This window comes from Calonectris borealis, chromosome 4 (genome assembly GCF_964195595.1).
Source record: "Calonectris borealis chromosome 4, bCalBor7.hap1.2, whole genome shotgun sequence".
Lineage (NCBI taxonomy): Eukaryota > Metazoa > Chordata > Aves > Procellariiformes > Procellariidae > Calonectris > Calonectris borealis.
The window spans coordinates 66,328,030-66,354,388 of NC_134315.1; the positions used below are offsets into that span (position 1 = coordinate 66,328,030).

General features: G+C 40.4%; 1 protein-coding gene across 1 annotated transcript; it reads left to right on the plus strand.

The window, feature by feature from the left end:
- Positions 1–161: 161 nt before the first annotated feature.
- Positions 162–26,359, plus strand: PKD2 (polycystin 2, transient receptor potential cation channel). The gene is made up of 15 exons (XM_075149934.1): positions 162–570; positions 7,275–7,388; positions 10,268–10,401; positions 10,759–11,009; positions 11,760–11,984; positions 12,589–12,817; positions 14,611–14,781; positions 15,949–16,130; positions 17,229–17,349; positions 19,774–19,872; positions 20,812–20,933; positions 21,741–21,858; positions 22,113–22,276; positions 23,069–23,216; positions 24,233–26,359. Exons 1-15 carry the CDS (start codon positions 162–164, stop codon positions 24,464–24,466), a joined length of 2,721 nt encoding a protein of 906 aa, XP_075006035.1. The 3' UTR covers positions 24,467–26,359.

The window sequence follows — 26,359 nt, forward strand, 5'->3', positions numbered from 1 at the left end:
CTCTGAGGGCAGGGGGAGGGAGGGAGGTCCCGGCCGCCGCTCCCGCTGGGAGGCAGGGCAACTACATCTCCCTCCGTACCCCGGGGTTTCCGGACCGGCGCCGGAGGGCGGGGAAGGGGCGGAGACGGCGACGCCCCGCCCCGGGCGGCGGCGGCGGGCTGATGGCGGGCCGCGGGGGCTGCCAGCGCGGGCGGGAGCAGCTGGAGCTGGAGCGGCTGGGCGAGGCGGCGCGGGCCGGCTCCTGCCCGCCGTCGCCGCCGCTCTCCGCCTGCTCGCGGCAGGCCTGGAGCCGGGACAACCCGGGCTTCGAGCCCGAGGAGGAGGGGGCGGCGGTGGCGGCAGGGCCGGTGCTGGAGATGGATGTGGAGTGGGGCAGCCCCGCGGCTGGCGCTTCGTCGTCGTTGGGCAGCGGCGCGGCGGGTCAAGGCGGCGGCGCCGTCGGGCGGCGGCAGCGACGGCTCCCCGTGGGGTGCGGCGGGGCGGAGGTGCCGAGCCGCCACCAGGTGCCGCCCGACGGCGCCGCACCCCACCGAGCGGCCTGGGCCAAGCGCTTGGCGCGGCGACTGCGAGGTGAGAGCCTCCACCCCCCTCCCCTCCACCCTCCTGCCTTGGCCCCTCCTGCTGGAGCTGGGCTCCGAGTCTCTCTGGGTTCCTATAGCTCGGCTGCCTTTTCCTGCAGACTGTCGCCGAGAGGAACGTTTATGAGTTGTTTGTGGTCCTTTTTGCCTTTTCTTCCACCCACCCCTTTGCTACCTGTCCTCTTTGTCATCTACTCGTGTTCTTTTCCCATCTCCCGTCTGTCCATCCGTGCTTGCCCCTGTCTGTGTCCCCACCTCTTCATGCACATCCATATTCTCATCTCTGACCTGGTTATGCCCCCCAGCACAGACCAATGCACGCACACCCCTCTCCTTCCTTTCCTCTGGAGCATAGAGCTCTCTGCCCCCCAGGTCTTAGTCGTGGCTGCTTTCAATGTAAGAAATTCTGAGCAGTTTTTCGATACATGTGGCTTTTCTGACCCAACACCAGGTCTTTGGAGAGTTGGAGCAGAATAATTGTCTTTATCTCTTTTTCAGCATCCTCTGTCCTATAAAAGAGGTGGTTAGGATAGCATTTGTGCTTAGACTGGGGTTGCTGGGAGGGTGTTTTATTCATTTTTGCTTTTCTGCAATATTGTGCAGTGCCTTGAAGCTGCCCGCGATTGTTGAGAGCTGCCTGTTGACACACAGCTGGTGACCAGGGACGTAGTTTGAAGCATAAGCAGGAGCACATCAAATGAGCATTTGGAGTGTCGTTCTAAGCTTACTGCGTTAATTGTGCTGAGCTGGCCCTGAACAGGGTTGATTTGACACAGCAGAGAAAATGGTGGATGGGGAGTTCTTTGGATTCAAGGTTGTGCGAGCACATGTGAGAAACCCCCCTTCCTTTTCAGAGAAGCTTAAAATGTCAGCATCAAGTCATGAGGATTTTAAATGTAGGATTTGTTTAAGCGTCCAACAAAATCTTTACAGTTATAAAGCTGCAATAAAAGTAAACCATATTTAGAAAATATTAGAAATACTTCTAATATTTAGAGAATATTAGAAAATATTCTTCTTTTAGAAAAAGAAACCTAGTGGTGGACTTTGCAGTCCAACTGTAGGTTTACGGTTGGACTTGATAATCTTAAGGGTCTTTTCCAACTTAAACGATTCTATGATTCTAAAATGTGAATATTCTGAAGTGATAGATAGTACTGTTGCTGGCTGGCACAGCATCAGCAGAGGTGGCAAAACAAACTCAATTTTAAGCAGGAACTTGTAAATCAGGCTATTTTATGTCCTGTATGTCTTCACTTTGATTTTTGTGTGCATTCAAAAATCATTTGCTATAGTGATTTCTGTGACTTCAGCTGTCTTGCACCAAAATGAATCCCTCTTGATCGTTGCAGTGTTTTACTTGGATGCAAGTCAGACTTGCAGCGATTATGGAATAGAGCATGTTTTCTTTTCAGCAGATTTTATTGGGAGAGTGTTCAATGAACTAAGTCACTTTGTAACAAGAGACCAGAATGGCCAGGAAAAAATATCAGTGATAATTATGTGTTGTGCATGAACTGTCAGTGCTCTGTTTGGAGTCTTCAATGGTGTGTTTAGTTTAGTCTGTTGCTGATACACGTAAATGCCTAGGAAAGAAGCTGCTTCACATGGAGAAAGTGAAGTCCATTTATACAAATTCTTATCTAAGTAGACTGTTCAGATGCTCCCTTCGTACTAGTTGTTGCCGAGAAGGAACCTCCTGTATATGCTTTTAACTGTGGTGCAAAATAGTCGTGTTTGAACATGAGGTGAGTGTGAGAGTGACTTCGTGATGACCTGGCATGAGTTGCTACTGTTTCATCTCCATCATGGTTTCTGCAGTAATACTCAAAACAGATTATCCACGTTAGGACTCATTTTGGTGCTAGTTTCTGAGCCATTTTGACCCTGAAGGCAGAGCTTAATAACATGTGATTTGTGTAAGGTCAGAGTATTTGCAGATGGAAAGTAAGTCCATTAGACCTTTTTTTTCCTCCCTGTCTCCTCCCACCATGAGGGAGGCTAACGAAGGCTTGGTAAAATGCTTTGTTGAATCATCTATAGTTCATCTGCATCTACAGCTTAGGGTTGGTTTTTGGTGGAGGAAGGTTGCTTATTTATAGTATGCTTTTTTCTAGCAGTTTTTTTGTTTTTAAGCCTATATATGTATTTTCACCTTGTTCAGCTGAGCAAGCAATAGAACCAAGAGGAATTGGCTTTTGGTGAAGCCGCATGCTGTGCTGGGCAGAATGAGCCTTCAGCGGCATCAGCATCGGGCAGATGTTGCCAGAGAAGGTGTTCTGGCCCTGCTCTGATAGACAGATCCCTTGCATGTCCTGCTGCCTAAAAGCAATGTATCTTGGGCTAGAATAACCAGTTTGGGAGCTGATGCATGTCTGTGGCTTGAACTTTTAATTTCTGCTTTTAGGCTGAAAGATGAGGACTGCCTTTGATGTGGTAACATTATGCATCCTTTTGACTGGCGGGGTTCTCTTTACACTACTGGGTGTGAGCCTATTAATCAACAGTGCGCTGTGTGGAGAATGGTGCAAAGTTACATCTTCTTGCAGTGCGAGAAAAGAAAAATATTTTCAGTAATGGCCGTGGACAAAGCTGCCTTTTGTTGTTCGAGACAGTCAGTGTACACTGGTAGTATTCTATTTTTAGCTGTAAAATGAAAAGACTTGGTTTCATATTCTAGGAATATTTGGAGTAGATTTATCCCTGTGGTTATTACCCACGGTTTCTGTTGATATCTGACCTGCGTACATTTTGTGTTTATAGACAAGTGTAGCTAAAGTTACTGTAGTAGACAGATCCTTTTCTGACTCTTTCATGAGAATGTTGCCATTAATTCATAGGCACAGTAAATGGCGAGGCATGACTTCCGTGCTGGGGTGGTGCTGCAGGGTGCTGTACTTGCCTGCTGCATAGGTAACTAACCTTCTCTGAAGAATGTGATCGCTGCAGGCTACGCAGCGAAAGGGCTGATATCAAACCTAAAATTAATATAGGGCACTTGAAGGATAACTGAGGTTTTAATACTGGAAAGAGCACTCAATAGTTCTTTTGACATTTCGTGGATAACTGTGAGGGCCTTTGAAGACTGGAAAACGGCATACTCAGTACTCGGTTTTATTTCGAGGTGATTAGAGGAAAGTTTGCATAGATTTATTTAATGAAATTCCATTTCACTAGCCAGAATTCAACAAGAGGGATTAATCCTTTGGATATCAAAGGTGATAGTGTTACCATGGCTAAACAAGTTGCCACGCATCAACGGAGGGATATTGAATGACAGCTTACACTTTATTTGCTGTCAGTTGTGAAATAAAAATGCAGAGCAGATTTAAGGTAATGGGATTTTGGTAATTGCAACTATCGGGGAGAATGTAACAGGAGTTACTAAGTGAACAGAAAGTCAACTATTTCAGACTATCTGTATTTTAGATTCTTCTTTTTGTGGATTCTTTTCAGATCCTAACGTGAGTCTCTGAAGTAGCTTTAGTCCTCTAGTTTTGCAGATTCTTCAGCAAACATCCCAGATGCTGAGGGGAGAGGAGGGGATGACTATTCAACTCTGTTAAGGAGAAAGTCATCAAAAGTTTTGATGGGTAAGAGCAAAGTCCATTTCCAGGGCCAGGCTGGAAAGGTAATCTGCCCCTCAAAGCACACCCAGTGCTGTGTCCTCATGTGCGTCAATACTAAGGAGTGTATGTGGGGTATTTCTTGAAAGATTTTCTTAGTTATTGTTAAATGGAAGTATCAAATATCATTTCCAGTCACTGATTAATTGTACCTTCACGAAGAATGCATCGTGACATTTTTACTGAGTTGAACTAGTGCAGGCTCCGATTGTACCTTCCTAAGGAATGTGAACTAAAGCTTGTGAGACTGTGTTTTGTTGTTGTTTTGGGACAAAGCATCTTTGCCTGAGGGTCACTTTCCTCTCCTTCCCCCAGCCCCATTCTTTCCCCTGCATCTGAATTTCTGTGTAGGCAGATTAGTTAGTGGTATGTAACCTGGCTTGAGTACTTTCAGAAATTAAGACTTTCATATAAATCTGAATTACTTCAGATATACTTATACTATGTATAAGGTATGTTCTGTACCTTATAAACTTTGCTTTATGATTATGTAGGTATATACATTATATATATTACACGTATATAACATTTTATATATGTGTAAACAGAAAGATTTTTATTTCCTGTGTTACCTAACAAACTAGACTTTTCATTGTAGGATGAGATTTCATCTATTTTTTTATTTGCATTTGATCATTATTTTTTGACAACTCTTCTAAGTTGATATACTTTTTGGGTAAGCCATTTGGGCTACAGAATGAGAGAATTATTAGTTGCAGATTTGTCTGATAAGTGAAAGAGTACATAGATTCTGTGAAAAAGGAGATGAATAGCAAATTCGTATAAGGAATGAACTGAAAATGATTAATTGAGGCTAGAAACGAAATGTTTTTGGTGCTTGTAATAGACGTCAACTTAAATCCTGCACTGCTTACCGCCACTATTCTTGATGCATCTAAACCAATATTCTAATAAGGCAAAAAGGGGAATAATGTATGTATCTTCCAAAAACGTGGCAACTAATGAAAGCTTCAAGCTAGCTGACGGGCAAATCCAGAGTTCATTTAACACAAAGATCATTGTGTGATCTCTGGTGCTGGGTTTTTTTTCTTCACGTGTAACTTTCTGTTCCTTGCTGACTGCTAACAGTATTCTAATATGACAGAATTTGAGCTTGCAAGCTTTCTGCTCACCACATTTCTTATTGGTGAGTAATGTGCTGACAGCCGGGGCTCGGGTCTCTTGCCAGCTTAGCTCACTGGCTGTTCCAGCCTTTTCTTCCTCTCTTCCGTAATGTTTTCCTGCCTTTATTATGAGGGTTGCTAGTGCAACGTAGTGCTGTGTTAGAGGCTGAATTTGAGTTCTTTATTATTAGTGACTCTGTAAAGGTTCTTGGGTTTGTGTTTCTGTCTTCAAAAATGACCTAATGGTGAGGATTTGGCATTCTGTGTAGTAAAGCTGCAGTCTTTATCTGTAAATTTTCAGACTTAGCCTTAAAAAACAGCTTTGAAAAAGCTCTCTTGTTTTGGGAGCTGACACTAGTGAAGGTTATAAGTTACTAATTAAGGAGTGTGAACAGAGGTTAATGTAAGACTATTAGTGCTTTCTGTGCCTATGCAGAGAAGTTTCCTGGTTGACTTTGTGGTTAGGTCACAACTTAAAAATGTGGTAGCTGAAAGGCTTCTAAAAACATCTAACACATTATTTTTTCCCCGAATAAACCTTGTATTTGCAGGTAGAGGGAAGAGCTTCCCTATTCACATCTCTTTGTTAGCAAATGAAGTTCTGCAGCAGGCAGATTAGCCCTTTGTCTGTTTTAGTCTTACAGCAGTGGTTGCAAAGCAACTCAACTCTTGCTTCATTATCAGCTTTATAACATGTTTTGGCTATCCCTTGTTGCTGTTGCATTTGACTTCAAATTACTGTGGTATGTTTGATGGATCCAAGATTTTTTCCTAGGGAGTTTGAGGTTACTTCATTTCCATCTACTGGGAACGTAAAGGATGTTTTAAAGGGTTGGCCGTTTAAAATACCTGAAAAGGAAAAAGGTAGAAGTTTGGTGCACTTTTGTAAGGGTGAATTTTTATTTTTATGTGCTTTCTCTCCTACCATAAACTAAGGTCAGATCGCCTTGCTTTATTTAGGCTTAAATGAAGAGAAGTTCCTTGAAGGTAGCAGTTCTGGTCTGAGCATCAGCAGCTCTTCCCAGCTTTTTTTCTGTTCTGTATTAGGCACAGGAAGTAAGTACGGTGGTTACTAACTGCTTTCTGTTCTCAGATGGTTGTTTCTTCTAGTGACTCCATTTAAAAGATCCTTTTGGTTTTCTGTTACCCTTTTGGAAGGGATCTCTGAAGTTCAATAAGTTCTCTTACACTGTCGTCTTGAGAATGGCAAGTATAGTATGAAGCTAGTAATAGGCGGAAATAGTTCAGCTAATGCAGTTGCCCAGTTTGACAGCTAGACAGCAGTTGCTCATTTAGGCCACTACTAATGTTTCCATGATAACTGTTTGTTGTGCAGGGAAAGAAAACATGTAGAAATACTCACCAAGATCCCTGCTGCTGTCTCTGTTGGATATGCCTTGCCTGTTTGGGAGAGGAAGGTTACGATTTGTTTTCTTTAAAAATATGTTTGACTGACGTATCCTCCTTTCAGGTAGAAAGTTCTTTAAGACTGCTAATAAAGAGTCGATACTGAATGTGCATTTTCAGTCATCTAACAATGCTTTTCATATTAAAAAAAAAAACAAACCCACACTGCACTGCATTTCTTGAAGGATGGCTGTCTGTGCGTGTCTTTGTATACTGGTATCTATTTTCATACCACGTGGTTTTAAGTGACAGCACTTCTGGCAAATCTTCAGCAGATTCTGTTAGAGTTCTGCTGAGCTGTTACTAAATTATTACGGTATCTTGTGAATAGCTAATACTGCCTTGGGCCCCATTCAGCCTATGGAAGGGCAACCCAAAGAAGTTGTTCTTGCTTGAACTTAGATCAGTTTAAAAACCATAGAAGAACCTGCAGCAGACATGACATAGGTTAAGTTTTCAAAACCACTTAACTTATTATGTCACTTGTGTATCTAGTATCAGACATCTGTGTATATCATTATATATGTTTTACTTTTAAGGTCTGTGGGGGACAAGACTCATGGAAGAAAGCAACACCAGCAGAGAGCGATATCTGAAAAGTATTTTACGGGAGTTGGTTACGTACATGATTTTCCTTGTGGTCTTGTGTGTCCGTAAGTACCGTTCAGCATTAATGCATCCAGTTCTGTACTATCTGCTTGCTATCTGTGATTCCAGAATGAAGGTTGTTTCAGTGATGTGGGAGAAGAATTAATGGGCAGGTGTGTAGGCAAATATTTGGAATTAAATCTTTGTTTTGTTTCTGCGCTTGGATTGTTGCTTGAGATTGAAAATACTGCAACTTTCCGTGCCTTAACAAGTTTTGAACCTTTAAGCAGGATGATAATATACTTATTCTTTGTTTTTAGGGAGTTTTTTTTTAATGTAATATCACATTGCAGTGTAATGCTTCTGCTACGCATTGTGAAATGAACAGAACTGTAAAATGTGAAGTGTTAGTCATCTAGGACAAAAAATTAAATTAGATCACAGAGTTTCAAATTTCTCACCAAGCTTATGTACAGATCATTCTGAGAATAAAAATCCTTGATAGTAGCTGGAAAGGCAGAGATCACGTTAGCTACTTAGAAATATCTGATAATCTGGGTTTGCGTGATGCTGGACGTTTTAAATGCATCTGCAGCCTATGTATACTCAAGTGGATATGGATCACAGCTGGAGACTTCCATGATTTAAGTGTGTCATTTGTTTTGTTGTCTATGATATGATATGAAGTACCATAACACTATAGAACACAGAACAGAGTGACATTCAACCTACTTTTTTTTTTTTTTTTTAAATTTGGCTTTTAAGTAGGTGACTGCTTTGAGGTAGGTGCTCTAGAATCAACACTGAAGATAATATTAGCAGATTCTACTAAATACAGACTTAATACAGAAGTGAGGAGCTTGATGGATCTCCAACTTTATACACAATATTCCTGGACCCAAATGGAGTGTAAGAAAGCAGCTTGAACTGAGTTTGCTGTTTTTTTCTCAGGGTGAAGAACCTTAGTGATGCTGGAGTACAGATAGTACAGGATGTTTATCACAGGCCTCACACAGCATCGTGAACAGTTGTGGCCGGTATAATGTAAAGGTTCTGAGAGTGGTCGTCTTTTCTGGCCTTGGGAACATGAAGCCTTTATACAATTCTATTTCAAGATTTCTAGGGTTTTTTAAGTTAAAAGTCAAAGCAAGGCATGTTCATATATTTGCATAAAAATTAGCAAGACAATGCCAAATAGAACTTACTATGGAGTTGGGAAATAGATGTTTTATTTGGTTACTAGAGAGAATAACAACAAAATCTGTATGCATTAAGTTCATATATGTTTGGAAAGCCGATATGTTTCAAGCCACCAGTTTTTAGGGCAGTTCTGTTCTAAATGCCTGAAATGTCAGTGACACTTAAGTTGTTGTTTATGATCAGTTGTAATAGGACAAGGTGATGTTTTTATTTTTTGTGAGAGAGAATCTTGGAGTGAAAAGAAAATGCAAAATTGCATTGGTGGACTGGCTCTGAGAGCAAGTCTGCCTTGCTTGTCTGGAGTAGAATTACTAAAAAACCCCCAAACCCCAAACTTTATACTATCAACTCAACTGGTTTGGTGTTGTGCTGCAAGCATGGTTATATACTAAATATCATGCGTTTTCTCCTTTCTGAGACCTTTAGGAATGCTTGGTGCGGGTTTATGGACAAAGTAGTGTGAGACTGCTTGTGGCTGGTATGCTGTACCAGGTGTAGCAGTGAGGGACTGGAATTAAACTGAAATTGGTTTCAGTGGGAAAAGTTTGACTGCAGGCTGTTGACAATTTGTTTTGCTATAGAAAAAGATTTTTGGTAAGAGAAAAAAGGAGAAGTGTAGTGTGTTAAATATCTACAGATATTGCTAACTCACTAGTATTTTTTCAAGTACTATCCTTTTTAATTTTACATGTAAGCAATAACTATGGGAGAGACTCATCTGTGGCTTGGCATGCCCTGGGAGAGCGCTTTCCAGTGCAGGCTAAATGCTATGGGCATTTCTTGTACTTTTGTATTTTTGAGAGTACGTATTTAGAGAGAATCCAGGTATTGGACAGTCATGTGATACATTCCATGTGCCACAGCAAAAGTCTATTAAAAATAGTACTTGTTCTCCAGTTGCTAAAGAAAACACATTTTCTTCCCTATGATAAAATATTTTTATAAAATTGTCAAAACTGATGGAGATTGTTCAGTGTAGACTTAATCTTTCAGGCTTCTCTGAGTTTTAGCCATAAAATGGTTTTAAGTATTTATAGGCAGTAACAGTATCAGTGCCAAAGACTGTTCTCTCAAGCTATCTTGGCTTTGTATGTCATTTTATAATTTATGCTCTGTGGTCCTCAGCCAAATGCTTGGCCCAGTGTGAGGAAAAGTAGTAACACACAATCATTTTTTCTCTGTGGGGAGATTCTCTTAGAAGCATGGCACATCTCGGGTGGAGTTTCATTGTCTAGCCATAGGCAGCTAGTGTAATTCGCAGTGCCCTGTGATATCCTGGTTGACCATCATTATCTGCTTAAGCAGGGCATAGTTCTCCTGAGGTCTTGTGCCATCTATGCAAGCTCTCTATGGATGCCTTGGATAGCACAAGTCACCTAAAAAGGCAGTAGCTGCCTCCCTTCAGGCTGCTAAATCGTGCTATTTTCTTGAAGTTAGCTTTTGTAGAAGCATTAATAATAGAATGAGGTGTGGGAAGGAGGACTGAGTATTTTAAACTGATTGATCAGTCTGTTCACTGCTTTTTGTATTTTAATCACAGTTGACAGACAAATGCTGCTTGGTGTAGATTTTGTTTTGTTCTGAAGCTTAAACTTTTCAGTGGAAAATCTATACAAATACAAACTGATGTATTCAAAACAAAACAAGCAAAGTACTCTTTTTTTCCTTCTTTTTTTTTTTTTCTTTTTTTCTCTTCTATTTCCCCCACGCCTTTACCTCTCACTCCTTACCAAATCTTTTGCAGTGACTTACGGGACAGTGAGTTCCAGTATGTACTATTACACAAGGATTATGTCGCAGCTCTTCCTGGAAACACCTGTATCGAAAATGGAGAAAACTGATTTCAAAACTTTGTCCACAATGGATGACTTCTGGAAGGTAATCCAAAACCAATTTTTTATCTCTCTGTTGCTGTGATTTGCTTGTCCTGTCATGGCCTGTAAATTTAATCTGCAGGATCTTTTTTCTAATGGGGTGGGGGTTGTGCATGAAGACCTCTGTGCACAATGTCAAAGCTATGGAACAAAGTAGGCCTTTAATATGTGAAAGTTTAGAACCTAGGTAATTCTAGTGGGGCAGGGTAGGGCAAGGTTGCGGAATGTCTTTGAAGGACAGGTAACAGTAAGACCTTATGTCAGAAAAATTATCAACTGCAATTCTAACACATCCACGGAACGAATATCTATAAAAACAGTGCTGGCAACACACAAACTAAAATTCTGTCTTCCTCCCCAGTTCACAGAAGGCCCGTTGCTGGATGGTCTTTACTGGGAGATGTGGTACAACAACAAAACCATGGCAGAAAACAAAAGCTTCATTTATTATGAGAACCTGCTCCTAGGGGTGCCTCGCATTCGGCAGCTGAAAGTAAGAAATGGTTCGTGCTCAATACCTGAAGATTTAAAGGATGAAATCAAAGACTGCTATGATGTCTATTCTGTAGCTAATGAAGATACTGCTCCTTTTGGACTTCGAAATGGAACAGCGTACGTAGTATTCCTGTAGACACCTTTTTTCTTTTTTTTTTCCCTGACCTGGGTTATGCTGAATTACACAATAAGTCTCTTGGCAGAGGCAACTCTGCATTTGCTGTATGTTCTGTCTGTAAAGCCTGTTAAATCCAGAGCAGCTGCCAGTTCTGCTCATGGAGAAACCTTGCCAGACTTGGAGAGGACTGTGGTCTTCATCCACATGAGTTTAGGTGCTGTCATTGTGCCATTGGTAGCTATTATGCATGGGAGACACGCTGTGGTCTGAGTGCAGCAGTGCAACTCATGAGCACCTGTTCTGTAATTCCAGATTGTATTACTGCAGTGGGTTTCACCGAGTTGTCTTCCCTGGCGAAAAATGGGAATAGCACTGCCTCTCTTGGAGGATGATGTGTGAGTTAACTGTAAAAGGTTTTGGAGGTGGAACATAACTATGTAAATGCCAATTTTCTTTCTTTCCCTGAGGATAGAAGTTCTGTGTGAGAGGATTGATGTGTTCCCTTTTCCCAATTAATATACTTGTGACTCACCTTTCTATCTTAATTTTGTTGTATTAGTCAAAGGAACTTTGTAAGCTCTTTCTCCAGGGTACAAGCATCAAAACTTTCTACAAGTACCTCTTAAATGAAAGCAGCTTTAAGTAACTGATACCTTTTTTTTGGTCAGGTTTTGTTGATGTCTGTTTTGTTAATTGTAAGTTGAAAGTGGAAAGACTAACGTGCTCTGTTTCACTTACTTCTGAACTAGTTGGACATACACCAATGAGAAGGATTTGAATGGGAGCAGCCACTGGGGCTTGATTGCCACATACAGTGGGGCTGGTTATTACCAAGACCTCTCAAGGACCAGAGAAGTGACAGCTGTGCAGATTGCTAGCCTTAAGCAGAACCTGTGGCTGGACAGAGGGACCAGAGCAGCTTTCATTGATTTCTCCGTATACAATGCAAACATCAACCTATTCTGCGTTGTCAGGTATGAACAGAACCATGACAGTGTTCAAACTGCACAGTATAGGTTGTAGACTTGGGGTTTTCTTGTGATTACTTTGTTTTGAGGACATGGGTAAGCGTATGTTTTATATAAAGGAGGCAGATAACTGAAGTGGCATGCCTCCCTGTCAAAGAAGTAGGACTCCACATGGCGGCTGCGCTCACCATCTGGAGGTGCTTCTGACTTTCCTGACTTTCCTGCAACGGCTTGGGTGTAGTTTGCAAGTGACTTCTCTAGTGAGTTGGCTTGTTAAAGTAAATACGTGGATATACAACATCAGTCTTTAGTTTAGACAGCATGAAACAGATGAAGACAGGTCTTTCTGTGTCTGTTTTCTCACTGTTCCTGAAATGCTTTGGGTTTTAGTCAAAATTGAGTGTGGTCAGGTTTACACCTTCTGTTCTGTGTAGTGTCTTCTCTGAATCATATGTGGGCTTTTGCCTGTTTCCATTATTTAAATAATTTTTTATATATATATAAAAATATAAATATATATAAAAAAACAAAACCATGTGTCTTCTAGTAGTGCTTTTTGTTAACACTGTGTAAATGAAATTTTTTTTTCTTTGCCTTTTTTTAAATGCAGGTTGTTAGTGGAGTTTCCAGCGACTGGAGGCCTTGTTACATCTTGGCAGTTTCAGCCAGTGAGGCTGATTCACTATATCTCCACTTTCGATTTTTTTCTGGCAGCCTGTGAAATGGCATTTTGTCTTTTTGTTCTTTATTATATGGTGGAAGAGATCTTAGAAATTCACATTCATAGACTGCACTACTTCAGAAGTCTCTGGAATTGCCTTGATATCCTTATCATTGTGGTAAGTAATCTTTATAAGGCTAAAATTGCTTTCTGAAATGCACTTTGTGGGAGATGTCAATGACTCAGTATTCCTATTGTGGGTTTAAGGAATAGGGACATCATTAGGAAGGATACTTACAGACTATTGGACTATTCAGTCTGAATAAGACAATTTTAGTCTGTGTTGTAATGTTGGTGTGTCTTGCAAACTTGCTTGTTCTGTCTTCGGTGGTTTCAACCTTCACGTCCTGGTGAGAAGTTTAGAGTATTTGTCCAGTATGCTTTTTCACAGTTTTTGTGTATAAAGGCACAGCCATTATGGGAGGTAACAAACTTGCCCTCATTTCTCTTCTACATATCTGATACAGACTATTGCAGTAGCTTTCAAGTGAGAAAATCGTCTGCTTTAAAAGTAGCGATTTGCATTTGGAGGAATGGGACTGGGATTTGAATATGTTTGCAAAGAACCACAAAGAGATTTAATGTGGTATTAAAATACTCACCAACTAATACCAAGTTTGAAGAAGTGTCTGAAAATTGTAGAGTGCTAGCAGCTGTCAGGGCTGCTTTCTTCGTTAAGTGGACAGTGTTGCACATCAGTAATTTTGGTGTAGCAGAAAATGTGAGCTTTAAAGCTACATAATATAATTCTCTCTGGACTTACATCAAGCTGTATTTACCAAAAGTATACAAAGCCAGCAGTGCTGAAACAATTCCAGTCCCACACTTGTTTTGTATCTTCAGGCTTGGACGAATCAAAGGTTTAAGTCTCGAAGTTAGTATCTGTAATCTAGATAAATCATACTTGCATCACAGTGCTTTGTAAATGAAGGACCATATCTGAGGATGTTTACATGTATTGAATGCCGTTTGTTATACTTAATGGCGGGGGGGCGTACAGTTATTGCTGTTATAGTCAGTGAAGTGTATTCAAGTGTGAGTGTAAAATTCAGTTCGCACAAAGGGTCAAATTCTATATTTATACCTTGTCTGAGGGACATCGTTTAAATTTAGGATTATGTACTTTATGACTCTGTATACACAGTGAAGTGTCTCTAATAAAAAGCTGTATGGTAAACTACAGCTTCTCTGCTGTTGCTTGTTCTGGGCAATACTGGTCAGTCCGTACTCCGGAGAAACTCTAGTACCTTTTTTGGTACTGCTGTCTTTCTGCTCTTTACTCTTTTTTACCTTTGTCTTTTTGAGTTGTCATCTTTCTTTCCCTATATTTCCTTCTCTGTGACAGCTTCATTTTTCTGCGCTTCACCGTCATTTTGTTCTTCAACTGTGGCAAGGAAAAGATTTCTAAATCTTCTTATTCCCGGGCTATTTGTCTGTAGTCTAGGACTATTAATGGTTTTGTCGTGAAACGCATTTCCTTATAATGTCCAGAAACTCTAGTTTGGATCCTATCTCAAATAGCAGCGATTGGGCTGTTAAATTGCTCCTGAGTGAAAGGTGGTGAAACCTGGCCCCCTCCAGCCCCCGCAACTGCCTGGCCCTAAGCACTAATGTGGTCAGTGACCAGTGGGGTTGACCCTGAAGGGCTGCGAGAAGCTTTTATCAGTGATATTTTTTTTTTTCCTAGGCTCTGTGCAATCCCTAGCTGTTACTTTCCTGTTTGAAACTTTAGCTTTTAGTCAGGACACCTTGAAAACAATATATTTGCTTTTACTTAAAGCGCACATTATGGTGGTGCTATAAATAACATGAAGTTCCTCATATCTTAACTATCTGACGTATGTGGCTAAAACAAGTTGTTTTAAAACCCTAATCACCTTTCGTATGTTTGTATGTTTCTTTTGTACTCAGCTCTCTGTGATAGCTATAGGAATTAGCATCTATAGGACATCAACTGTTGATATGCTCTTGAAGAAGCTGCTGGAAGATCAGAACTCGTTCCCCAATTTTGAACCTTTGGCATACTGGCAAATGCAATTCAACAACATTGCTGCAGTCACTGTGTTTTTTGTCTGGATTAAGGTAACTCCAAGACACACATCCTTATTCTAACATTAGAATGTAAGCAGTATTCTGAGTTTTGCGTGATACATTATTTGAGGTTTAGTCGTGTTTCTCCTAAAATTGATCATGCGAGAAAGTCAGAGCACAGGGGTAGCTTCTTGCAGATTAAAAGCAAGGTTGTAATTTGCCACGGGTTTAGTCAGCCCTTGTTTAAGTCTAGAAGATGTAGTTAGTGCTAGTGCTTCATCACAGCAGACATGTAAAGAAATATTTTTATTATTCCTGAATTGATAAGTCAGTAATTCTTACTGGGTCTTGCTTTTTCCTAGCGTGGTTTAACTGTGCCCATTTTATCTATTCAAAACTTCTGAATCGTTACAAAGGTTGGTAAAGCTAGTCCAATTTATTTGAAAACTAGATACATTACTTTAGTTAAACTCAATTTCTCTGTTTTACTGCCTCCTTTCTAGTGATACTTCTTTTCATGTCCATACCCATTTTCCTGTCCTCTGTATGTATAAAGTTGCAGAGGAACATTTAGTGAATAAACTTCTAACAGGGGAGGATGCAAGACCAATGATAAGTGAATTTCCACTCTGATACTCCAAACTGATACTTAGGTTTATCAAGCAAGTTAGCTAATCTCTTACTGTTTTATAAGACAAAGTTGCATCTAATTTTTGCATGATGGTTTAAGAAATAAAGTGGCTCATTATAAGAAATAATGGTAAACTGCAGAGTAACAGAATAATGCAGGTTGGAGGAGACCTCGGGAAGTCTCTAGTCCAACCAAGAGCAGTCAGCTGTGAGAGCTTCTTTTCTCACATTTTACTACTTCTTAGCTAACATCTTCATTGAAGGTAAAGATAAATGAATGGGCTTTTACCAAAATGGAATTTTGGTAACACTGCTCTGAAGCCAGGGTGCCAAATAGATGAGTGAAAAAACAAACAAACAAACAAAACCCCACACCCAAACAAGAAGTTGGTGTTCTCACAGAATTTTCTTCACATTTCAAGCCTCAGTGTTTTTAGGAAGTGATGTGTTTCTAAATGTAAATTAACTGACTTTGTCTCCAGTCAAATTCAGTAAGACATCTCATGTGTAATAGGCTGGAGGTCGATTGTGTTAAAAAATTGTTGTCTTCCTTGTCTTTACAGGTGTTGTTTTTTTTTTTTTTAACAGCTTTTCAAATTTGTTAACTTCAACAGAACAATGAGTCAGTTATCCACCACCATGTCTCGCTGTGTCAAAGATGTCATTGGCTTTGCCATTATGTTTTTTATTATTTTCTTAGCATATGCTCAGTTGGCCTATCTTGTCTTTGGCACTCAAATTGATGACTTCAGCACTTTCCAGGATTGCATGTAAGTACAAGAATAAAAAATGCAAATAATTTCTCAGTATATTGGTAAATGGATTTGGTTGCCTCATAAGAGACCAAACAAATCCTATGATGTCCATCTAAACAGATAAGCTGCAGACTTATCGCTGTTGATGTAGCTCAGTAGCAAATGCATTTTTTTATAACATTTTTAGTTCCAAAACTGTCTTTGTGAGATTAAAAATATACTATAGTTAGATCAGTGAGCTAAAAATGGCAGGTTTTGGTTGGTGGAAGTGATATAGTTTTTGTAACAGTTGGTCACATTCCTAGACAAAGCAATAACTCTGTCTTCAGCAGTTGAATGGTTATATGCTTACTTATGTTTGTAATACTTACTGAAATGTTGTATACATAATAATGCTGTGTTCCTGATAGTATGTGTAGTTGGTTGACTCACAAACGGAGTCCCATCTTAGACAGCGAACTAGTAAATTTGTAAGTATCTGCTGGAATCCAGGAGAGAGATAGGACTTAATATAGGGTTGTTAATCGTTTTTTCTTTTATTGATTTGGTACAACATAACCTGATTCTAACGGATGTAATTACCAGGTTGTTCAGTTATTGATTTTCCGCTGCCCCCTTACATTGGGACAGTGTTGCAAAAAGTTTCTTGTAGAGAAGCAGAGGAACTTGAAATATGCTTGTGGTGCTGTACAGTGCCAAGCCTCTTCCAGCCTTGGCACTGTACAGACAGCTTTACAGGAAGAGGGTTGGGGTTGTATGTATGCGAGAGGCAGAAGGGATAGGAGAGGGACGGGAGCGGGTCGTAAAGCTTCACAACAGTAATCATTGGTTTGCTCTGCTACCTGTTGCCCCCATTATCGGTTGGGACTGAAAGCCAGAAGTGACCACCCTAGTTTTGTTCTGTGTGTGTGGCATCTGACTGTGAGTTTGGTGTTGCCTAGAGATGGGCTTGAAGAATTGACTATTGCAGTGCCTGATGAAGTATTACAGTAGTGCAGACCTCTGCTGCCTTTCAGTCAGACTGCTAGGGTAAAATAGAGAAAAGATTGAGAATTCTTGCACAGCTCCAAAAGTGTTTTTTTTTCAACTCCTGGATATGTTTTGTTTTTTAAGATTTACTCAGTTCCGCATCATTTTGGGAGACTTCAACTTCACAGAGGTTGAAGAAGCTAATCGAATTTTGGGACCAATCTATTTCACTACATTTGTGTTCTTTATGTTCTTCATTCTTTTGGTATGTACGCCTTTGTTTATGCGGGGTGGGTAGGTGGCCATTTTTGCATCTCTTGTTCTTTGATTCCTACTGCTACTTGGGGCTTTTTTTGATAATGGTGAGTGTGCAGTCCATGTAGGGGCCTGACTGTTACATGGCCAGTCACTACACACTTTCATTTTTTTCTTCATTTAAAATAGATTCGCATTGTGTGTTTGTTGTCATTCCCATGTAGTGCTCCACATTGTGTTTTTTTAATTTATATCTTTTTTTTATTATAAAGAATTTTTTATTTTTAAAGTCGGAATAGTGCCTGGTTGGCATACACAGCAAGCCCGTATCTTTTGGTGAAAAGTAACTGTAATGTTCCATACAGGCTCTTAGTTTATAAAGTGCTGTAATGCATGGCTGGCTGTGTTTACAACAGCCTAGTTCATGCATGCAAAACACAGCTTGTCTGCTAGAAGAGCCTAATTCATCAGCAGTGCAGCAGCTTTCAGATACGCAGGTTTGCCTGCAAAGGCCTCTTTTCTATCCTTTTTTCCTTCTCCAGGGCAGAGTTGGGCTCTGTCTTTCTCACCTTCCCAGTGCAAATTACCTGTATACTTTTTGACTGTCTTATAAGCAACTCAGCTTATCTGAGAGGTAGTACGTAGACATGATTATGTGACAAATTCAAACAGTGAGTATATTGTGAGTACTCATTTTTTGTATACTCTCTGTTAATACTAGTATTGAATCCATATTACAGTTTTACTAATAATTTTTATAACAAAAAGCCGAGGAAGAGGGGAGGAGATCTCTCTCTTAGAAGCCTAGGAGACCAAGTAAATTCTTTTTTTTAAATGTTGATACAAGTGAAGAACCCCAGTATCTTCTACCTGGATGTAGTTTTCAGTTAGTTTGGTACTAACATTAATAATAGTAATTTTGTTTCTGATGATATCACCAGACGAAAGCTGTTATGTGAGCAAGAAATCCTCAGATTATTCCCCAAACTGTGTGTCTTTTGGTGATCGATAAGGTGGCAAGCATAAAAGAAGGAATTTACTAACCTTAAAACGGTACAGCAGTCCTGTATCATCATAACTTTTAGAGTTATTTAATGACCCTTGTACTTAATGAGGCTTTTTATTATTCTTTGAGATGAGGAGAAATGGCATTCACTTGTGGGAGAAGACTTCATCTTGGCTGTTAGTAAGAAAGTGGAGAATCTTAGGTGTTCTTTGAGATGGACTAGTCGGAAAATAACGGATGAGTCGCTCTGGCCAAAGAAGCACATGAAGCGGGTTTCATATTTGCTTTGAAGCACCTCACAAAATCCAGAGGAGCAGAGGCTAGTGTCCAGCAAGGCAAAGAAATATTTTTTTCTAAGGGGTAGCAGAAAATCACTGGAGTGTGAAGGCATGGCAGGTTATCCAAAATACTCACTATAGTTTGTGTGCTTATTAATATCTGCACATCCTGTCATTTGGCTGGAGTGAAATGTTGCTGTAAGCTCCTTGAGACCAGTCTGAGACCTGGAAACTAAGTTAGAGAAGATGGGCAGAAAGTACCAACTTTTAACATTGGGCAGCTGAAAGCAAAATAGGCAGTAGTCTGGTGTAGGGCAAAATGCATAAAGATACAGCATTGAAAGATTGTTCTTTGAAAGCATTTTTTTAAGTCCATGAGGAGATAGAGGTTAACACTGCCTTTCTGCATGAGAGTGGGACATTCAATGTGCCAGTAAATTGAGTAATTCTTTTTGGACTTGAATGTCCAGCTTGCAATTCAGTCATATTTACTCTGTGTTCAGCAGGACCCTTTCAGTAATGACAGCATGGTTCAAGAAAATTATATGCTTGGCACAGGGTTAGTGAGACCAATTTTTTCTCTTTTGTCTGAACAAGCGACCAAACTCTTTTCAGAGTTGGTGGCATACATGCCAAGTGTCTGATTTTAAGCTCTTTTGTTTTTATTTTTAATCTGAAATGCAAGCAGAGCTGTAACTAGATAAGAACCTCGTGTTTGTGCTGGTTATTACGGGATGAATAGTTAACTTGATTGGTCAGGCACTTTTGTTGCTAGCTGTGTTGCATAGATTAATTCACAGTTGTTATCTGTATAAGTTTGGCCTTGCAGGTAGAACGCCAAACTTAAACCATGCCTGTTTAATGTCATATGTATATTGCCACTGCTGTGTGTAGGCATGAACCCTCTCTGAAATGTAATTCTCCAGTATGTTAATAACCAGTAGTCTTGATTAAAAGTTGTTATACTGCAGTGCATCATACTTCAATATCTCAAGCTCTTGATGTTAGTGCTTTTTAAACAGCGTACCATTTTCTCCTGGCCCTTTTTAAAAAAACTCATGTATAGGTCTGCACATGAAGGTCATAGGAGTAGTAGGGCTCAGACTTGTTGAAATTTTTAAGTGGGCTTTTTTATTTTTCTCATGAACAGAACATGTTTTTGGCCATTATCAATGATACATACTCCGAAGTCAAATCAGATATGGCACAACAGAAGGCAGAAATGGAACTGTCTGACCTTATTAGAAAGGTAAAAGTAACATTTTGTTTATTTGACGTCTCATTCCTCACATCTGAACTTACTCCATAAAATGCTATATAAACCGTACAAAGTCAAGCTGGCAGCAGCTGATGAAAATACACATCTCTTAGTTAAAATAAATGAATTTACAGCTAAGTGTAAATTAAATGAATGAAAACTTTCTGTCACAAGGTATTTTAGTCATCTGAGACTTTGCGTTGAATGATCAGCCTACTGAATATGACACAGGATTTGTCTGTCTAGGTACATACAGAAATACTGAACTGATGAAGCTAAACTGCTATTTGGATAATGTGTTGGCAGCTCCTAGGGGCAGCTGCCAGTAAGGTTGTTGAATACAAAGTTAAGAGCTTGACCTGAATCCCAGTTTGGGAAAAACATGTGCACGTGCATGCGCTCTGGCATGGATGTGGTACCGTGGTCAAAAATGTCTAAACGTATACTCAGCGTGACCAGTAACTCAGAGTTTAAAACTTGGAAACTGGTTATTAAAACAGAGCAGAGAAAAATGAAAAGTGCTACTTTGTTGGGATGAGGACTTTTTTTAAAAGTCATTCCTACAACTGAAGAATGAGAGATAAGCAAAATGACCGCAGAAAGTTGTACCTGTTTTGTCAGCATTATTTAAAACTGTCACTTAACTGTCAGTTACTGCCAAAGGTGTCTTACTGGGACAAAATACTCCATTCCTACTGCCCTGCAGTGCAAATTGAATGATGAAAGCCTTACCTCTAACTGTGAAGGTATTTATAAATTGCTCATTTAAACGCTGAAATAAAAGATGGATAAACTGGAGGAAAAGACAGATTCTTGCAGCGCTTTTGGAACACACTGAAGGATGGTGTACACTAGCTGATTTTTGTTATTAGAAATCAAGTGTTAACATTTCATGACAAGTAAAACATGAAATTTCACTTTTTCTTTTAGGGTTACAACAAAGCCATGATCAAACTTAAATTGAAGAAAACTACTGTTGATGACATTTCGGAAAGTCTGAGACAAGGTGGGGGAAAACTAAATTTTGATGAACTCCGGCAAGATCTAAAAGGGTAAGGAAGTTTGTTACTTCTTACCTTGAGTAGTATCCCCAGAGACATGGGATGTTAAGTCTTTGATGCGAATTTCTTTTCTAACAGTACGCTAATGTGAATAAAGGAAACACAGCAGCGTACTTTTCTTTTGGTCAGTGGGTAATAAAGAATGTGCTTTTCCTGTATCTGGTGGGAGGTTTGTGTAAACAAACAGATGTGTACAGGTAAACAATCTTTGCATATGAGTCTGCAGGCATTGCATAAAGGAAAATTCAAACTGTGGCATGGCACTGCAGAAGAAGAGAGAAGAGGAGTGGGAAAAGAATGGTCAGTTTGAGGTGGAAGGGAAGTCTTAGCTAAGGAAGTCTGCTGACCTCTGACCCCTGGAGGCTGCACAATGGCTGGTGTTGCTGCAGGTGTTCTGGGGCCCAGCCTCCTTGAGTTGCTGTGTTGTTGGGGAGAAAGGGTCTGAGGAAGCAGACATCTAAGGCCTTTGAGGAAACGGTAATGTTTCTATCAGAGCCACTGCGGGAGTTTGTGAACAGGCAGGAGTCCAAGGAAAGGGAACAAATTAAGGAGGTATAAAAGGGATGGTTGTGAAGGAGCAGGGTGCAGTCTAGGGGAGATTTGTGCTATTAACTAATGAAAGGAGAGGGCTGAGCTTTTTGCTATCAGTGTTGTGAATTTATAGGCAGCACTGGGATCAGTCATGTCTTTGGCTTGGGGATGAAAGTCTGTCTGGAGTGAGATGTTTTGCTAATACTTGAAGTTCATTCAGCATCTGAAAAATGGGAAGTAAGGGAACTGTTTTTACTGCCTTTTCAGGAAGGGGCACACGGATGCAGAGATTGAAGCAATATTTACCAAATATGACCAGGATGGGGACCAGGAATTGACAGAGCATGAACATCAGCAGATGAGAGATGACCTGGAGAAAGAGAGGGTGAGCTCAGCGTTAGGAGTGGTATGCCACCAGCACTGTCTGCTCGTCTTCTCCCCGTGCTGGTTTGTTGCCCCAGAAGAATCCTCTTGTTTCCCTTCACATTTGCTCTCATCCCTGGCTGTCTGAGCAGAACTGTAAAAAGGCAAGGGGGAGCTGATGGAGGGCAGGAGGTCTTTGAGCTTGACACCTCCATCCCCTGTGTACAGGTGAAAGGCTTTACATCTTCTCTGCCTGTGGCTTGTGTTTTCACAAAGGAGGATCTGGACCTGGATAGGAGCTCTCTGCCACGTCCTCTGAGCAGCCGCAGCTTCCCCCGGAGCGTGGACGACTCTGAGGAGGATGAGGATGAAGACAGTGGACACAGCTCCAGGAGGAGGGGCAGCAGCTCTAGTGGGGTTTCCTATGAAGAGTTCCAAGTGTAAGTTTATGCTTCTGAGGCGGGCGAATCTGTGTGGTGTTTGGTATTTTTTTTTCCTTGTGGGTTTTCTTCTTTCACTTATATAGTAGTCTCTCCTATAACTCTGAATATTAATCAAATTAATCATAACAGTAAATGTTATGTTTTTAAGGTGCTTAAGTCACTCCTTTTAGTAGCTTTCAAGTAATATCTGAACTGGAATTACTTTAGAGAGGCTCATGGGAATCAGTTAGAAAACCAAAACCAAATCAAAACAAACAAACAAAAAAACCACAACAAAAATAACCCTGTCCTTAAAACCTAGTCATTGAAAAGACAGAAAAAATGGTCATGCTACAATAATGAAGACTTTTCTGACTTCTTTAGTAGTAAAACCTTGAGGTTGTTTTAGGTTCAGTGAGAACTTCAGCTGTTGTTTTTAATAAGATTAAGTTAATTTGTGAGTGTGTATTTTGCCTAAAATGGTAGATCTCCATATTCATTAATTATAACAACACTAGCTGAATAAAGAATTTGAGTAACTAGGACCAACAAATTTTGACGAGATTGCCCTAAAAGCAGGGAAAACAGAGTGGAATATGTAATTTTTTCCCATCTGCTTTACCCCTGTGTTATCTTCTTGCTTTTGTGTACCTTGTCCCTTCCTGGACAGTAGGACTCATTTGTGGAAAGTCAGATGCGTGCTTGAATTAAAATGCTGTGTCATCCTTATCTGCTCTGTGTGTTGACATACTAGAATGATACTGACGCAGAAATGTCAGAGCCACTGAAGCTCATGCTTGTTGCCCTCAGACTCATGAGGCGGGTCGATCGCATGGAGCATTCTATTGGCAGTATTGTCTCCAAGATTGATGCGGTTATTGTGAAGCTCGAAGCAATGGAGAGAGCCAAACTAAAAAGGAGAGATGTGTTGGGAAGACTGTTAGATGGAGTGACAGAGGTAAGAAATCCACTCTCTCCTGTCTGGTCACAACCTGCATGGCTTGCTTACTGTTAGCACTTCTTCCTACTGCTTGGCTTGGGAGGGTTGAGGGAGTGGTGTAAAAGACGAGGTGGGTGCTTTGGCAGTGGCCAAGTGATTTCAGTTTTGTGTTAGGAAAACATGAAGTTTAAAACATGAAATGTTAGGGACATGATGCAAGTTTCAGATATGACAACCCATCTTACAGGCAGGCCTGTGTCACACTGAGGCAACAGAGCACCATTTAAACCCCTGAACTGGACAGCAGTGGTGTTCGGTAGTTGCTGAAGCAGCTTGTTCACCCCTTGGTGTCTGTTGGGATTAATACAAAGCTTTTATGGACTAATCTGTTAGAGTCTGGGGGATCTAGCCCAGCAGGCCTGTACAGCCTGCTCTTCTCCTATGTTGCTTCTGGGATTGTGTGTGGCAGGTGGAAGCAGGGTTATCTAGCTTCTATTGCCTCCCCTCCCACCTTCCCTTTTTGAGGGCCCTTTGAAAGTGGCCAGTGGGGCAAACGTGTTATTTCCGTGGATGCTAAAACCTGTTGGCTTCCTGATGGGGCAAGAACAGCCTGAATAGGGCTGTTAAGGGGTGGGCGAGATGGACTGTCTTGGTGGATTATGTAGGTCAGACTTCTAGCTGCCCTGTCACAGATACAGTGTTCCTGGCTGTTACTGTTGTTCCAGCCAATAATTCTGCTTGATTCTTGAGATGGGGCTTCCTTGTGGGTGTGCTCTCCTCAGTATATTTTACATTTCTGGAGGTGGATTTAAATATTAGAAACTGTAATACAAATTGTGCTTTCATAAGTGAAGGTGGCAACCTGGGTGTTACATCACTGGAAAGAAAACAATTTACTGCACTAGCTGTGTTTCTCCACTAGCTTATGGAAATACTTGAGTGATATAAGAATTTCCCAGCAAGTTTGTATAGGGTTTTGCTTAGACTAGAGTTTGGAAGCTGTGCTTCCAGTTTGTATCTTTTGATCTGTTTAGGATGAAAGACTGGGTCGTGACAATGAAATCCACAGGGAACAAATGGAGCGACTTGTGCGAGAGGAGTTGGAGCGATGGGAATCAGATGATGCAGCATCCCAAATGAGCCATCGGTTGGGAACACCACTTGGGCTGAATGGCCAGCCTCGTTCGAGGAACTCTCGGCCATCTTCCTCCCAGTCGGATGGTATTGATGGGGGAGGAGGAAGTGGGGGGAATAACATCCATGTGTAGGATTAACTTTGTAGGTGATTCTAAATGTTTCAGGTCAGTATTAAGCCAGCAAATACACTACTACACTGTTTCCCAGCATGAGGTGATCATCCTGCTCAGACCACTAAGGACAATTTTCACTGGTGGGCAAAAGTAAATGTTCTCTTCATAAGGCATTTTCAGACATATGTAAGCCATGTGTCACGTTCAAGTTACCAGCAGTGAGACTGTCAGCCTTGGAAATGAAAATGCAGGAGGCAGAGTGGAAACCAGGTGTGAGAAAATCTACCTGGACAGAATTTTGTTCCATACAGGTATGGGGAACACTTTCACGAGGGCAGCAAGCTTCAGACAAAATAATGTGCTGTGGCTAAAACACTCAAATGAAAGGCTGTGAGTTTTCTGCTTTCTATTGGAAAATACGATTTTTAAATGCTTTTAAAAGCGATTTTTAAAAGAAGATGGTATCAGTTTATTGTCACATTCATTATAACAGCTGACACTTTAAACACCAAGTTTTTAACTTGGTGTAATTAACTTAAGATGTTAGTACACCAAGAATAACTCAGAAAAATAGGTAGAAACTATGAATGAGACAATAAACTGATGCCATCTTCTTTTAAAAATTCCTTTTAAAAGCATTTAAAAATCATACATAACATTTTAACTTAAAATGTTCATTTTTTTACTGTTTTTGAGAAATACTGTTTCTATAAACAGAAGGAAGTGCACTTAGTTTGTACAACTGTAAATCACATTATTCCATAATAGAAACTGTATGCATTACATGTTTTCGCATTTCATTAGCATTTCAAAAGTAATATTTGAGACCTGCCTCTTCACACCCAACTAACGTAATCATTTTCAGCATTGTTGCAAAGTGCCCATTTTTTAATGCTATGTTTTCATGATCTAAGTGTTCCCGGGATAAACATTCCACAGGTTCTTAGGTGAATATGGTTTCTTTGCAGAAAATATATTATTTAAAAGCACATAAAATTGAAAACACTAACTCTTCCTTGGGTGTGACAGGGAGGGGGGCAGAAAAGATGCTGACAGTTGGGAAAATCCAACCTCGTGCTCTGTTACGTTCTAATTGCGTCTCAACTATGAAGTCTGTATTTACGTTTAACAGAACTGCTTTTAAAATTATTAGGTATATTTCTGGATATGCTTTTCTGCTGAGGTGCAGCACATGATTCCTTTGGAAAGGTGTTTGTAGTATAATCACTGATTTTTAGTATTTCATTTGCTCTGCTTTCAGTGTCATAGAAGCTTTGTTTTTGAAAAGAGATGCAACACTGAAGTTACGTTGGTTTCCTATAGAAAGCATTGAGGCATTGCGTTTGCAGTTTTGCCTAGCAACATGTTTCTATATGTGGAATGCTGGTTCAGGAGGGAGGTTGTCAAATGTGCTTTTTTCCTGAAGATGGCAGTTGTCTTGTATTTAAAGACTTAGAGTTGGTGTAAAGGAAAATGGAAAACGACATAATCAAACACATATTAGCTATTAGTAGGATATATAGAGGAAAAAATGCCTATTTAACAAACTATAAGTAGCACGTATATGTTATGTTGGTGCTTTTTATTTCAAAAAGCAGTTGTTGCCAGGAGTTAGCGCCTCATTCTTGTGGTAGTACTGCTTAGGCAAAGCTTACATGTTGCATATGTTCTTACAACTGCATTGCCTGGACGTACAATGACTCAGAATGCCTTCTGTCTAATCAGAGAACTTGGGTAACTAAATAGATTTCATGCCTTTCCCTATTTTTAAGTTTACAAGAAACCAAATGCACAGAAACTTAATTAATGTAAGGTGGAGCAGGAGGAAGTTCAGTGTGGAGATGGGAATTTCTTAGTAGCTTTGACTCTAGAACAGAATGACGTGGGAAAACAGGTTGTGATTCTTGTGAA

Bases quoted from the DNA above. Each gene is read 5' to 3' on its own strand.
- PKD2 (XM_075149934.1), top strand. From the start codon at position 162: ATGGCGGGCCGCGGGGGCTGCCAGCGCGGGCGGGAGCAGCTGGAGCTG. The intron at 19,873-20,811 runs GTAAAAGTAACA...TTTTTCTTTTAG, and splicing joins TGTCTGACCTTATTAGAAAG to GGTTACAACAAAGCCATGAT. The intron at 22,277-23,068 runs GTAAGTTTATGC...TGTTGCCCTCAG, and splicing joins TCCTATGAAGAGTTCCAAGT to ACTCATGAGGCGGGTCGATC.